General features: G+C 36.7%; 2 protein-coding genes and 1 long non-coding RNA gene across 5 annotated transcripts; 1 reads left to right on the plus strand and 2 right to left on the minus strand.

Moving 5' to 3' along the window:
- Nucleotides 1-1,860: 1,860 nt before the first annotated feature.
- Dhod (dihydroorotate dehydrogenase 2) lies at nucleotides 1,861-4,336 on the minus strand. 3 transcript variants are annotated; one of them, XM_070661216.1, is made up of 3 exons: nucleotides 4,229-4,336; nucleotides 2,906-3,346; nucleotides 1,861-2,824 (listed from the first exon to the last, which is right to left on the minus strand). In XM_070661216.1, the coding sequence occupies exons 2-3, from the start codon at nucleotides 3,255-3,257 to the stop codon at nucleotides 2,004-2,006; spliced, it is 1,173 nt and encodes a 390-aa protein (XP_070517317.1). In that variant the 5' UTR covers nucleotides 3,258-3,346; nucleotides 4,229-4,336; the 3' UTR covers nucleotides 1,861-2,003. The 3 variants fall into 3 exon arrangements, with proteins under 3 accessions (XP_070517317.1, XP_070517315.1, XP_070517318.1); XM_070661214.1 differs by lacking the exon at nucleotides 4,229-4,336 and adding an exon at nucleotides 3,663-3,802; XM_070661217.1 differs by lacking the exon at nucleotides 4,229-4,336 and adding an exon at nucleotides 3,418-3,606.
- Nucleotides 4,183-10,075, plus strand: Girdin (protein girdin). Its single transcript, XM_070661195.1, has 15 exons — nucleotides 4,183-4,325; nucleotides 4,462-4,550; nucleotides 4,633-4,942; nucleotides 5,015-5,128; nucleotides 5,242-5,429; nucleotides 5,635-5,716; nucleotides 5,776-5,954; nucleotides 6,048-6,174; nucleotides 6,249-6,372; nucleotides 6,466-6,800; nucleotides 6,888-7,169; nucleotides 7,235-7,341; nucleotides 7,429-7,620; nucleotides 7,715-7,862; nucleotides 7,932-10,075. Exons 1-15 carry the CDS (start codon nucleotides 4,275-4,277, stop codon nucleotides 9,375-9,377), a joined length of 3,774 nt encoding a protein of 1,257 aa, XP_070517296.1. The 5' UTR covers nucleotides 4,183-4,274; the 3' UTR covers nucleotides 9,378-10,075.
- LOC139105238 (uncharacterized) lies at nucleotides 10,048-14,283 on the minus strand. The gene is made up of 2 exons (XR_011546146.1): nucleotides 14,215-14,283; nucleotides 10,048-14,127 (listed from the first exon to the last, which is right to left on the minus strand). It is a non-coding gene; the product is annotated as an uncharacterized lncRNA (long non-coding RNA).
- Between the last annotated feature and the right edge of the window lie 129 nt (nucleotides 14,284-14,412).

A 14,412-nucleotide genomic window follows, 5' to 3' on the forward strand; every position in this document is an offset into this window, starting at 1 on the left:
TCTTAGCGTGTACATCACCATACGTGTAGCGCTATACATGAATGAGGAGGACAGTGCACATGAAAAAGGATTATTCGAATTTAGGTCAATGTCGTTAAGACTTTCATTAGTGATCAAAAAGAAAAAAAATAATCACATTTTATATAAAAAGACCTAATCTGTTTCGGCTTACTGTAGCAAAAAATTATTTAATTAGAGCCTGAACCATGTTGTAATATAATCTATTATAAAAAAAAAAAAGTATATATATTTATACAAAGCCAAAATACGAAGTTTTTACATGTATAAAGGCAATTTTTAAAAAATATTTTTCGTAAAAAGAATTAATTTACAATTATATTAGTAAATCCGATAAACTACGATTATTTTAACTTTATGCAATTTATCACGCAAGAGAGAGCAAAGTAAGAGTGAGAGTGAGAGTGAGAGTGAAAGTAAAAGTGTATGAAAGAGTGAATGAGTCTCGTTAACAATAATATTTAATTATAAATCAAATAAAGCAAATTGATAAGTTGTAAATTTTGTTTGTCTCCCATTCTAAAATCATACTAACAAATAATCAATGGGTAATTAAATCGAAGCAGACAACATAAATATAATTGTTTGCTGGAATATTAATTAAAAAAAAATTTTTTTATTAAAAGTATTATAATATAATTATTATCAAAAATAAAATATAGTGTTAAGTACTCTTTATGATTCTCAAAAAAAAAAAAAAAAAAAAAATTATATCACGCAATATTTCGTGTTACATTATATTTAAATCTGAAGGCAATAGTAATACGAGTGAAAGTGATTTACACAAGATTGGTGGTTTTAACAACTGGGTTGTAGTCTCAAATTCTGATTAAGTGATTTCAAATATAATCGTATACAGACTACACGGTGATACTTGATTCCGATCGTTTCTCCTTCCTCTCTCAATTTGCTCATCCATAACAATTGCGTAAGAAACATAAATTAATCACGCTGATCTTTAACCTATAAAAGAATATGTTAACTGATTTGTCAACTTAATACGCCTAACGCATATATTACTCATCAGATAATTATTTCTTTAAGTAATCTAAAAGATCCTCGTTTCTTTCCATCAACAATTTTGTTCAATAAAACATATAACTTGAATGTTTAATTATATGTTACTTATAATATCGTTAAGAGTTTAAAATGTATAATAGAGGATGATATCATTAACGGTCATCGTTTCTTTTTTTTTCCTCGTTCTCCAATAAAAGTAACAAATTGGATAAACATTAACACTTACCAACGAAGGTGACGCCGGTGACGGTTGAATGCCTTGATCAGGGGACAGCAGGGGACAGGGGATTGAAGATTGAAGCTTTGACGAAGAAGGGGAGACGCTTTCTGCCATGCTTGTTAATACTGTTGGTGCTGCTATCTGTTAAAGAACAACATTACTACTTGATTAAATTAATCTAAATTTTTTTATAAAATTGAGAGCTATTATATCTTATCGTCCTCGGCGTCTATGAATGGAAGCTGCATTCCATCAAAAAAGTGAAAGCTCTGATGACTAAGTTTTTATGCGGCACAGGATCAATCAGCGGTTTTATAGTCGTGTGCCGGCGAAGGTTCGTCGGCCAGAATTTTCTCGCGCTACTCGCCAGTTTCAAACGTAGATTGAGCCTTGACAGATTGAGCTAGATCGCGAGCGAGGCGAACCCGAAGCGTGCGTCTGTGGCGTCTCCACGCAGCAATCAGCGAACTTTTAAGCGCGAGAATTTAAGTACCGCAAATGCATTTTATTAAAAATTATTGTCAAAACAAACCAAATACAATAGAAAACATTAATTTGTTGCTTACAAAGGTCACGTATAAATATTAATAAATTAATACTCATTTAATAGGAACACAATAAACTCTTATTTATTCATAAAAATATTAACAGTTAAAAAAAATATTATTTATCTACAACAAGATGTATATACATTGCATTAAACATTATATTATTTGTATATGTAAACGCATTAAAGTTGAATTATCTATTTATTTTTAGCATCTTTGCCTATTGCATCAGTCACAGAAGTATACCCATTAGTTTCAAGTATTTCACAAAGTTCTCTTTTAATCTTGCCAACTAAAGGTGGCCCGTTATATATATATGAGGTATATAGTTGCACGAGCGAAGCCCCAGCTTTTATTTTATCATAAACATCTGCTCCAGAAAAAATTCCACCTACTCCAATAATTGGGATGCTGCCATGCGTTCGTTTGTACATGTCAGATATCATAGCTGTAGAAAGATCTGTAAGAGGTGCTCCACTGAGACCTCCATTTTCTTGCTTATTCGAATTAATCAAGTTCGGTCGTGTGACTGTGGTATTACACAAAATTAAGCCATCGACTCTAGATTTTTTATTTAAAATTACATCTGCCACATCTTGTCGTTCTAAATCCAACAGATCTGGAGCCAGTTTTAAAAATAACGGTTGTTTGCTACCCATTGACTCCCTTGCTGCATTTATCCTGGTCAATAACTCTTTTAGATTGTTCTTATCTTGTAGAGATCTTAAACCTGGAGTATTAGGACTAGACACATTAATCACAAAATAATCTGCCACATCTATGAACCTTTTTATACCATCTATGTAATCTTGAATTGGATCTTTTGTTTCTTTATTTTTCCCTAAATTCACCCCGAGAACGCCATGAAAATTTTCGTTTTTTAATTTTTTGAGACGTTCCCATACAATATCATGGCCATCACTGTTAAATCCATATCTATTTATGACTGCACGATCTTCCGGTAATCTAAAGACTCTGGGCTTTGAGTTACCAGATTGAGGCTTAGGTGTTACAGAACCTGTGAAAGAGAAAGCAATGTAAAATACTTTGTTATATTGATTACAAAAAAAATGATTTGTTCTTTGGCAATAGATTTTACCTATTTCTACAAAACCAAAACCAATCTTGTGCAATCCTTCTACTGCTTCTCCTTGTTTATCAAATCCTGCTGCCATGCCAATTGGATTGCTAAACTCCAGGCCTAACATGGTCGTTTTGAGCAACTTAGAATCTTCTGTTCTTTGCTTTGGCACAAGACCATATTTTAAAGCTTTCACTGCCAAATTGTGAGCAATTTCTGGATTTATTAGTTGCACTACAGGCATAGCAACGTCAGTATAAAATTTTTCATTGCCTTGATACAGAGAAATACCGCCGAACAGAGCAACAGCACTACTCGTCACGGCAAACAACGATTTGAGTCTTTCTTTGTTAGTTAATCGCCGAGCCATTCCAATTGCAAAATATAATTAAATAAAATTAAAAGAGACGGGTTCACTCTCTGATGTCGTTGATAATTTGGTTTCTTGCAGTTTTCGACCTGTAAAAAACGAATCTTTAAGTTAAAATCGATCGTTCGTTATTATTTATTAACGAAGTACGTATACATACACTGAAAAGCAGATGTGGCATTTACTGCGGCGACGGCAGCTAGCGAACGCGATTTTAGCGTCGTGTGCGTGGAGTTTCACATGTGCCGCATGTATTATATACCGCGCCGGCCGGATTGCCGATGACTGATTTTCCTCTCGTTCTCTCATCTTTTGCTTCTGCCGCCTAGGGTAACGTACGCTAGCCGCTGTCGCCGCAGAAAACGCCATATACAAGTTAGGAGGGTGTAAGTAAATGGTTGTTACCTTTACTTCGCTTCGCTTGACCGACTACACTGGACTACACGACTGGTCGTCCGACCTGGACTGGAACTTGGAGTTGGGAGAAACGCGCGCGGCTTTCCGCCAATCGTGTTCGAGTAGTCGCGCGACGCATACCGCGATCGACTCTGTTCTTGCTGTTTTTGTTATGAAAACGCAATCAGCTGTGTCAATCCTGAGGATTTACGAGGAGTCGCACCGGCCGCTCGTTCGTGACGCTGACGAGGCGAGGACAAGGTTTTGGGCCTGGGCTAAATCGATGGCGATGTTGTTCCTCTTGCGCGAATGACGCGCGCTGCAACGCCGATCCGCGTCTCGTCCGCGACCGCGACGTTCGACGAGCCGACCGTGCGGAGATTTGAACGATCGCGCTGGGGTGCCCGCGACTCCCGCGAGCGATTCGCTCGCCGAGGAAACTCCTCGGCGTAGGCTTTCGGGGAACTCGACGACTCGACGCCGGGCGCGGTTCACACAACTCGTAGGCGGAGTAAGAAAGCGATTCCCCCTCACAGTGTCCCGTCGTGGGAAAGATAACGTCAACGTCGACTCACCGATGATAGCCGTGTACCCGCTCGTTCTGCGTAAAGTCCCACGAAAATGCCTTCCACGGAAATTGACGATTTTTTGGCGGGGCCATTGGTCACCTGGGTGAGTCTCGTCGATTGAGAGATTGCGATTTCTCAAGTTTCCTCGCCGGTACTTGAGAAAGTATAATGATATCCTTGTTGTACTATGTATTTTTGCTTGATACGTAATATTTTAATCGAGCTTATTTTGCTTACAGTTGGCTAGCTGTTTGGAAGATCCCAATGTGCTGGCAAACTATGAAGACTTAGTGGATGGTGCCTTGTTGCACAGCGTCTTCCTACAAATGTAAGTTTTTTTTTTTTTTTTTTTTTTTTTTTGGCATTGAACGTTTAAGTATAATGTTGATATTTTTTATCGTTATTTATAGCAACCCAGAACCATTGCACGACGAAGTGCTCCCGTCCAACAACAATCCCGTTATACGTATAAAAAATTTGAGGACAGTGATACAGAATATAAAACAATTTTATGAGGAGGAATTAGATCATGTAATTTTGAAATTGCCCGACGTTGCTAATTTAGGAAAAGAGCCAGAATTGTACATAGCAGATATGAAGTTATTGCTGTTGTTATTACTTGGATGTGCTGTCCAGTGTCCAAATAAAGAAAAATTTATTACCAAGATAAAAACCCTACATGTTGACATGCAGCTTGCAATAGTGGAATGCATTAAACAGGTATCATTATTAATTTTATATAAAAATATAAATAATATTTATATAGTAATGTTTAAATTTGAATGTATCTAGGTTACAGATCACCAAGATATAGTCATTACTCAAGATGCTATGGAGAATGCAAATATGGGAAATTTGTTTGTCCAAATAAAAAAGTGGATCCAAGAGTTAGATTTATATCGAGAGGTACATACACCAATTTCTTTTCTTCCAGATTATCTAATTGTTTTTTTTCTTACAATTAAGAGTATTTCTAGTTTAAAGTTACAGTTATGTAATATTATATATTATACAAACAGAAATGGAGGGATACAGTGCTGGATGACAATGTTGAGCGAAATGATTCGTCAATCAGTGTAGAATCAGAAGATATAAGTAAGGTGCCACAGTCTCATCCTGTTGCTAAAACTGAAAGAGAAGATAATCATCATTACGCGGTTGAATTAGCCGACTGGAAGTCTAAAGTTCGAAAGCAGCGTCAAGAATTGTATGTATTTTTTTTTTTTTTTTTTTTTTTTATGTAGCTTTCTGTGTTATTATAGATATCGTTACTTATATTAAAAATAATTTTTGGAGAACTAAAAGAAAAAATGTATTTTACATTTGTGTATACTTTTTTTTTATTCGTAGAACATTGTTTCTTTTTAAATCACAGTATACTCTGTATCATTACTCCTATACAATTTTTACAGGGAAGAAAAAACGGAAGCTCTTCTCGAATGTAAAGAAGAGTTAGAGCACAATAAAACGTTGCTTGTAAAATTAAGGCAAGAGGTAATATATATCGCACGATTTCTATCTTTATAGCGAATATATAAAGTTTATAATTTTAGAATCAAGAATTGATGCACGAAGCTCGTACTGCTAAATCATACAGAGATGAATTGGACGCTGTAATTGAAAGAGCAGACAGAGCAGACCGTTTAGAAATAGAAGTAACACGATATAGAGAAAAACTTACGGATATTGAATTTTATAAAACACGAATAGAAGAGTTGCGTGAGGATAATAGGTAATATTTTTTTAATTATATGCTCTTGACGTAAACAATATATATTGCATAATGTAATTATTATATATTTAACAATTATTATTTGTATTGAAGAGTTTTAATGGAAACTCGAGAAATGCTTGAAGAACAATTAAGTTCATCAAGAAATAGAGCTGACAAAGTATTAGAGCTTGAGTCTGAAATTATTAAGTATAAGCAGCTACTTAATGATATGGCATTGGTAAGAATTATATAATATTGCAAAAGTGATAATATGCGTAATAAGATTAAAATTAAATTAAAATTAATTTACAGGAACGCGCTGCTGACACAGAAAAATATCAAGAGCTCGTTGAAGAAAATACGCAATTACATCAGTTAACGAAAGCTGCTGCCAGTGAAGCTGCGTTAACTGGCTCTAGTGATTCCGAAGAACCAGGTAGCATCTTATTAAAAAAAAAAAATGTTTATCAGCAAAACAATTATTTTCTGTTTAAACGAAAAAAAATTAAATAATATTTAATGTTTTCAGTGCACAATGATAACAGATTATCCGAGCAATTAACGAGTAACGCTCAGACACGAGCATTAAAATTAGAACTCGAAAATCGTCGTTTAAACACTTTAATCGAGTCGCTAAAAGAAAGTTCATTTCATGAAAATTCCTCTCGTGTTTTGGAACTGGAAAAGGAGAAAAAGAAACTTTCTCTGAAAATTGATTCATTGAACGATAATAAAGAAAGACTTGTGCAACAAAACACTGATTTGGAGTTAGTTTGTAAGCAGGCATTGGAAGAAAATAAGAAACTTCAAAACACTCTTAAAAATCAACGAGCTTCTTTCGAGAAGCAACAACAAGAGGTCCAAGTATGTTAGATTAATTTTCTTTTTAACATTTAAGTACTTTTTGGGTATTGATAGATATATAATTGTTGTTTCTTTTGTTATATTTAGATTCATCATGTAAAAATGATGGAACTGGAAAAAAATTATGATACTGCAGTGAAAGAGAAACAACGTGTTCAACTGTTATTGGAGAGTGTGCAACGACGAGCTGATGATTTGGATCGCACTCTCGAAACAACAAATCAAAAAGTTGAAGAATTAAAGCTTATCGAAAATAATATCAACGACATTAATTCCAAGTGCCTCGATCTTGAAACAAGATTAACGACAACGGAAAAAGAGAAAGATGCTGCGCAACGTGATATTCACAAATGTAGAGAAACAATTGAGGTAAATATTAATTACGTATTATGAATATTTAATATGGCCCTAAAAAATTCTATGTAATATCGTAGGAAAAAGATGTAGCCCTGGATAAAGCTACGAATACAATTGAAGTTCTAGAAAGAAAAGTAGTGCAACTTGAACAGGAAATGCAAGATTGCGTTACACAGATATTAAGGTGTGAAGAAGTCAATTTTTTTTCTTCGTATAATACGTTATTTTAAATAATTTGCAATATTATAAAATAGTACTTTCTTTTTTTTAGATTACAAGAAATTGAGCGATCTAGTAAAGAGCTCGATTCACGAGCCGCAATTGATAGAGAAACTTTAGAAATACTTCAAACTAATTTGGTCGCAGAAAAGCTAAGTAATCAACAATTGTACACGGTTTTGGAGAAACTAGGTCTTAGCGATAATATATTGCTATCTCAACCTCTAGAGACTATATTGGAAAGGTGCGGATAGAAGTAAAACTAATGTAGAAAGAAGTTTACCTTTTTTTTTCAAGAGTTTGTAATTATATTATGCATATAAATTTAATTGTTACAGAATTGCTCAAATACCAGAAGTGATCAATCTTATTAAAAAGTCATTTGTATCGGAAAATACTGAGGAAACTACATCCGAGTCTGCGACATCCCCTGACAAAGAAAGCGATGTCAATAAGACCTTAGAAACCGTGATAGAACCTTTGAAGGTATTTAGATTTGAAAAATGTCATTTCGTGTAGTTTATACTTTATATTATATTTTATATGATATTTCAGAGAGAATTGGAACAGCTACAAATAAAGACATCGATGTCAGAAACAGCAATGGAGCATTTGTTGTCCGAAAATGCGAAACTCCAGGTTCACATAACAACGTTACAATCGCAAAGCAATTCGTTAACCGCCCAACATACTGCGTTACAATTAGCTAATTCGCAACTTGTCGCGGAAAAAGAAGAGCTCTTAAAAGAACGCAGCACACAACAGAACGTATACTCCGCCCTACTTCACGATCAGAATACTTTACAATCTTTGCATGAACAACTAAATAACGAATATGAGAATTTGCGTCGTGAACGAGATGCTCTTAAATCAAATTTAAGAGACGTAAAAAATGAAAACAGAACGTTACGTGAGACTTGTGAGAGATTAGAAACGAGAAGTGAAACGTTACAATCTGAACGAGAAGTTTTGATTAACAATACAAAAAGCTTGAATAATTTACGAGGAGAACATTCCAAGTTGAAGGATGATTTTAGAAACTTATATACTGCTAGTGAAAGATTGAAAGCAGAGTATAGAAACTTGCAAGATGATTATAGAAAGAATAAAATCGAGATGAACCGTTTGAGCTTAAAACAGACTGAAATGCAGGGCGAACTTAGCGTAAAAGACGAACAGTGCTCAGATCTGAAATTAGAAGTCAATAGCCTTCATGAACGATGCGATAGGCTATTAGAAATGAACTCTGGATTGGACAATGACAGGCGGTCCTTAATGGAGCATATAAGCTTATTGTTTACACAGTATCATGAGCTTTTAACACATTCGCTTCAAGATAAAGAGCATTACCACATGGAAGAGAAACTGTTTGCGGATAAAGTTAATCATTTGTACAGACAAAAAGAAAAATTGGAAGATAAGATTATGGAACATTACAGAAAATTAAACAGCTGCACTACCAAGAAGAAAGGTTTTGGAGCAAGTTTAGTTCGCAGAGTCAGAAAAGCCGGATCGGAGCTTCTCAACAAGAATCGACGATCGTGGGCTGAAGATTCCAAGCAGTCAGATAGTAAAACGTACGAATCAGACACAGGCGGAAATGATTCAGACGCGAGCACCGACGATTATCGTTTACCCGGACCGAGCAGAGTTTTTGGGTCTGATGCGTTGGGACACGCTGGAACTAGAAGAACAGTGTACTATACCGATGATTCTCCACCATCTTCTGCTTCTTTACCTACAGATAGATTGTTGAACGAGTCCTTCCAAGAACAAGGAGATAATGTGCATGCCGCACAGATGGAGACGAAACCGGAAACGCAAATTGAGTCACGTCCCTTTTTAATCTACAATAAAGTATCGGCAGTTATAAACGACTCAAAAAACATCGGCAGCACCCCAATTAAGGATGCAGGGCAAGATGAAGCGCTCACAGAACCTCCCGCTGAGAAAGAGCCAAAGACTGGCAGTCCGATATGGTACGAATATGGTTGTGTATAAAGCTTCCTCATCCCCGATGCTTCCATTAGTATGTCCGAAAACCAGAAAGAGAAGAGAAAAAAAGTACGTGTTTCTAGATGTATGTACATTTTCATAACTTTCAATTTACATACGCTTTCTAGAATGCGTATAATATATATATATATATATATATATAATTCCCTCCACCGACTTCGATATATATTTCTTAGTATGTTAATCAGTTTTATAATTTTATAACAGACAAAAATTAGCAATACAAATATATATTTGATGAAAAGAAATCGCAAAACCATTACAGAAAGTATTATATATACTAAAGATTTATATTTTGTAGCATTAGTGAAGAATTACCGTAATTGCCGATGCATCGCTCCTGAAAATTATAATGTAGCTTTAAGAATAGAGCGCCAATGAGTTCCTAAAAAGCTGTTTGTGTTAAGATAGATCGAAAAAATATTTTTATCAGTGATTTGAAAAATTATCGTGTGTGATGTGTTCTTTTTTATCTTATATAATTTTATTCCAAATCTTTTTACGGTAAAAAAAAATTATGGTAATAAGTTTTATTCTATTCGCGAGTAAAAAAGAATAATATGGATGTGGTTCATAATCAATTTATGAAAAGTCATCGAAGAGCAATCGCAACATGAAATAATTAGAGTAACGTAATTAATTGTAGTATACTTGATTCAATTTAACAGTCAATCGGTTTTATTTTTTACATATTTGCACGTGTAAAATGTTTTAATCAAAGTTCTCTTTTACATATTTACAGCTATCCAATGCCACGTACCTACGCATTAGGTAGAATTTTTACTTTTATATTCTTTAAAATGTAGAAATAATTGTTAACATTTTTTTGTAGATACCAAGACTAATACAGACAAGACGTATTATGTTGATAAGAGCTTATGCTAATGGTAATAATAGTATAAGTATGTATGCATTTTGCTTTAGCAACTACACCGATTACCTCTTTACCGCTCGATTTATCGCATCAATTAGGCTAATAGATTTCTATACATTTTGATAACTTATACTTTTATAACAATTGTGTATGTGTTAAGTATGCATAGATATAACGTCTATACGATTTCTGTCCTAAAATGTCTGCGTTTAAAAGTATACTTTCACGAGCTGCTATTCCGATTGTTTAAACAATAAAAAGAATCGTGTAACAATTTTTTTTTTCACTCAACGTGCACTCGGACATACACGTACACGTACAAAAATTCAATCGACAAGTATCTCGTCAGCGGTATGTCTATGCATTTCATGCATTTCTTGAGATAAACTACAGAATTATAGCTGCTACAGAATCAACGACAAATCTGTTGTTTGCATTATTTTAGCGACACGTGAAAGAGTACACCTTAAAAGTTTTGTCAAGCAGAGATTTTGCACAGAAATAAGAATCAAGTACTTAATATTGAATAACTTGGTATTGAATTCAGTATTGAGTAATGTCGTTTATACCATGTTTTTGCTTTTTCGAGTACTGCCTTTTAATCTCGTCTTCTTGCGAAACAAGATAAAATCGTTCCGATCGGTTCGTGATATAATTTGTAATTACAATTCCGGTATAAATCGATGCATACTAAATAAAAAGCAGCACTTGAAATAATATATACAATTATTTCTCATTGGGTTTTTCTCATAATTTAATAAACGTTTCGTATTTCTTTTGTCTTAAAATCATATTTAATTGAGAAAGACTTTAAATCTTAAAACAATGTTGCTTTTTTAATTTCCGCACAATTTCTACGAAAAATAAAGCAGCTGCGATGTCTACGGCAATTTGAACCAAGATCTCACGCATAGAAAATGTTCACCGGTTGTCTATCCCTTCGTTTTTTTTTTTGACGGTTTTTCTACGACATTAGTATGCTCCGGTCAAAAAATTGTTCATCGCGCGACCCCTTTCCCAAGTGTTTCTCAGGCCCTCTCTCTCTCCCTCTTGTTACCGCACATTTGCATATCTCCAACCAAGAAATCGTATGTACTTCGTTAAGCACATTTAGCAAAAAAAATTTTTTCTCGCGAACAAAGATATTAAAAGATCTTGAAATTGCACGTAATGCCGAAAAAAAAACTAGCTGTTTTTTTTTTGTGGAAGAAAATAACGTAAAAATGTTATATATTAATTTCTATATTACATAATATTAGTATATTTTTAATTAATTTATACACTTATACGTTTTAATTAAAAAAAAAAAAAAAGAAAAACGATAATTTTGAGGATACTCCAGACGAAATAATATCAGAATTAAAATGTAATATTGCCCGATACCAATATGAGGACGGAGTGCTGGGGCATGATGTCGCGAAAAAATTGAATTATCCAACAATTGAGTGGCCTATCCGTCTCAGCAAGGGCTCGTACAATCGCTCGGAGTAAAGCAATTGCCAGTCTCGGCCGAGCCGAGCGGAGTGTCCGGATCGTTGTATGCAAATCGCGAGTGTACGAGCGAGCGAGCGAGCGAGCGAGCGAACGAACATCGCGGTGCCTTTGGCTTCCTCCCGGTGCTCTCTCACCCTTTCATGGATTACGGAGCTGTCGCAAAAAACGTCCGCCTCGCAGTAACGGTCTGTCGGCAAAACCTCCCTTTCCGCCTTGCTTTTTCTACGTGCGAAAATAAAAGTCTCTCGCGCTTTTCCTACCGGTCCGGAGAAAGGCTGCCACGGTGGGGAATAAAACGCGGGTGGGCGCGAGGAGGCAGGGGGCAAAAATAAGAGCGGCGGGAGGGTTGGCGGCGGTCTGGCGATGGGGAGGACGGCAAAAAGAATCGTAGCGATGTCGGCGAAGAAGGAAAAAGAGCAGTCCGCGAGAAGCGGCGACGAAGGGGTGACGAAAGGAAAGACTCGAGAGGAGAGAAGGGTGAGAAAAATAGAGATTCGGTGGAAACTGAGATTTCCGGGATGCGAGAAACTTTTTGGGGAAATACCCGTGCCGAGCGGCACGTATTACGTCACGCGTCGTCCAGCGCGGTGGAAACTGCAATTTTAGGCAAATTTGCAGAGGCGGCTGATCGCGCTCGCTCCGACGATACTTTTGGACGCGATAAAAAAGTTTGTTTTACATTTCAATTCGAAGTTGAAAATTAAAAGGAACGTTAACGAGACGCTTCGTTCCGTGATTTTAATTTCGGGACTGCAAAATATTCTTTCGGAGGTACAATAGGATCTTGTAAGTGTGTGTCCCGTCGAGGTTTTCCTCCTCGTGAATCCACCCTTCAACGTTCAAATGGCAAAACGTGCGCGCCTCAGAATAAACGGGGTGGGCAAGGGAACCGTGGGTAGGTACTCGTAGCTCGTAGGGTACCGTGGGTCGGGTCCCACCCTGCAAAAATATCGGTTCCTCGGGCGCGTATCACTCGTCTACCGGGGGTTGCGCGATGCAGCGGCCGAGAATGGAGGAACCGGAGAGAAAAGGGGGCACGAGGGAAGATGGGTTTTTACATCGCGCTCTGCCCGTCGTTCCGTTTCTCCTCCCTGGCCTTCTCGCCCTTCTCTCTCCCTCGGATACGGTGCCTGCAGGGGCGCGTTTTTACGACGACCACGGCGAGGACCAGGGAGGAGCTTATGTACCCCACGACGACCCCGGGAAGACGAACGCTCGGGGGGACGAGCAGCGATAGGGAGGGAAGCAAGGGAACGTGAGGGTTTTCGCATCGTTCTCTCGTGGACCCGCGCGGAATGCGACCTCCGGCCGATCCGCGTGGCCACGCCTCTCACGTGGCTGACGATGGGCTCATTGTGAGCTTCGGCGTGCCCCAGCTGGACTTAAATTCCCTCTCCGGATACGCCGAGGGTACGGAGCCACCGGGCAACAATCGCTGATTATCTGTCGCGCGGCAAAGTTCACGGTTCCTTCGCTGCGTCGCGCTTCCATTTTTTTATCTATCCGTGGCATACGGCAAAGAGTAAGAACGAACGTTCTTACATCATTGAAGAACAAAACGGTTTTACTACCTTTAAATATTTAATTTGGGGCGTACCATGCTTTTTGCGCTTTCTTATACTCGTCGACGTTCATTGAAACAGAGATTTTTTTGCTCCTGCAAGATTTATTATCGATAAAAAAAAGTTTTGCTGAAACGGTCAAATATTATTTCCATTTTTCCAACACCTTATTTGCAATTTGCTTATACGAACCTCGAAAAAAAATCGCCATTTATGTTTAAAAAAAAAAAAAAAAAAAAGATTTAAAAAGTACAGAATAATAATTAATGTAAAGTTCTAAATTAACATCCCGGGATGGAAAGAAGGTTGGATGTTTTCCATCGTTATTTTTGTAAAGACTTTAAAACTGCGACAACGTAAAAGTTGAATAAAAACAGCACGTCCATCCAATATCTATGTCTTGATCATTGACGCAATTAGTGTTGTTTACTACACTTTGTCCGTGACATATAGGGTGCCCCACTTTTACAACTTGTTCTTTTGAGCTTATATCCTTCTTACGTTTGATCTCTGTTTTTCGTTCGTTCGTTAAAAATATCCTATAAAGAAATAATTTGTACATATAACGTTATTTCTCCACTAAAGAAAAACCACGCGATTAAAATATTTAAAATAAAACCAATTACTTTTACTTTACGTAACCACTTGAAAAATGTTGATCATATCTACTTGATATAGATCTTCTATTTTTTAATTGACAAAATTTCAATCTAACCTCAATTTTAATTTTCGATTTTAGTTTGAAAACGAATCAATTTAATATGCGACTTAAAATTTTTCATCCATTTTCCACGCAGATTTATTTCTGCAAGTAATAACGAAGTTAAGCGAGAAATAAATAAAAGTTTGATTTTTATTGAAATATAATTAAAGAAAATTAATCGCGGTTTACCTTGGATCGTGATTCACCCGTGGTTGACCGTTGACGAAAATTCGAGCTGTACACATAGGAGTCGTCGCGCACGCTGGCGAGGGCTTCCGGTTGCCGGCGGAGGCGTTGGTGTCACTCTCGCCTCTCGCCTCTCGCCGACTACACCGTCGCGGCGAATGCGATAGTGGGGAAAAGCGCGAAAGGAACGGCCGCGTATTC

The sequence above is a fragment of the Cardiocondyla obscurior genome, linkage group LG08 (genome assembly GCF_019399895.1).
Source record: "Cardiocondyla obscurior isolate alpha-2009 linkage group LG08, Cobs3.1, whole genome shotgun sequence".
In the NCBI taxonomy this organism is placed as follows: domain Eukaryota; kingdom Metazoa; phylum Arthropoda; class Insecta; order Hymenoptera; family Formicidae; genus Cardiocondyla; species Cardiocondyla obscurior.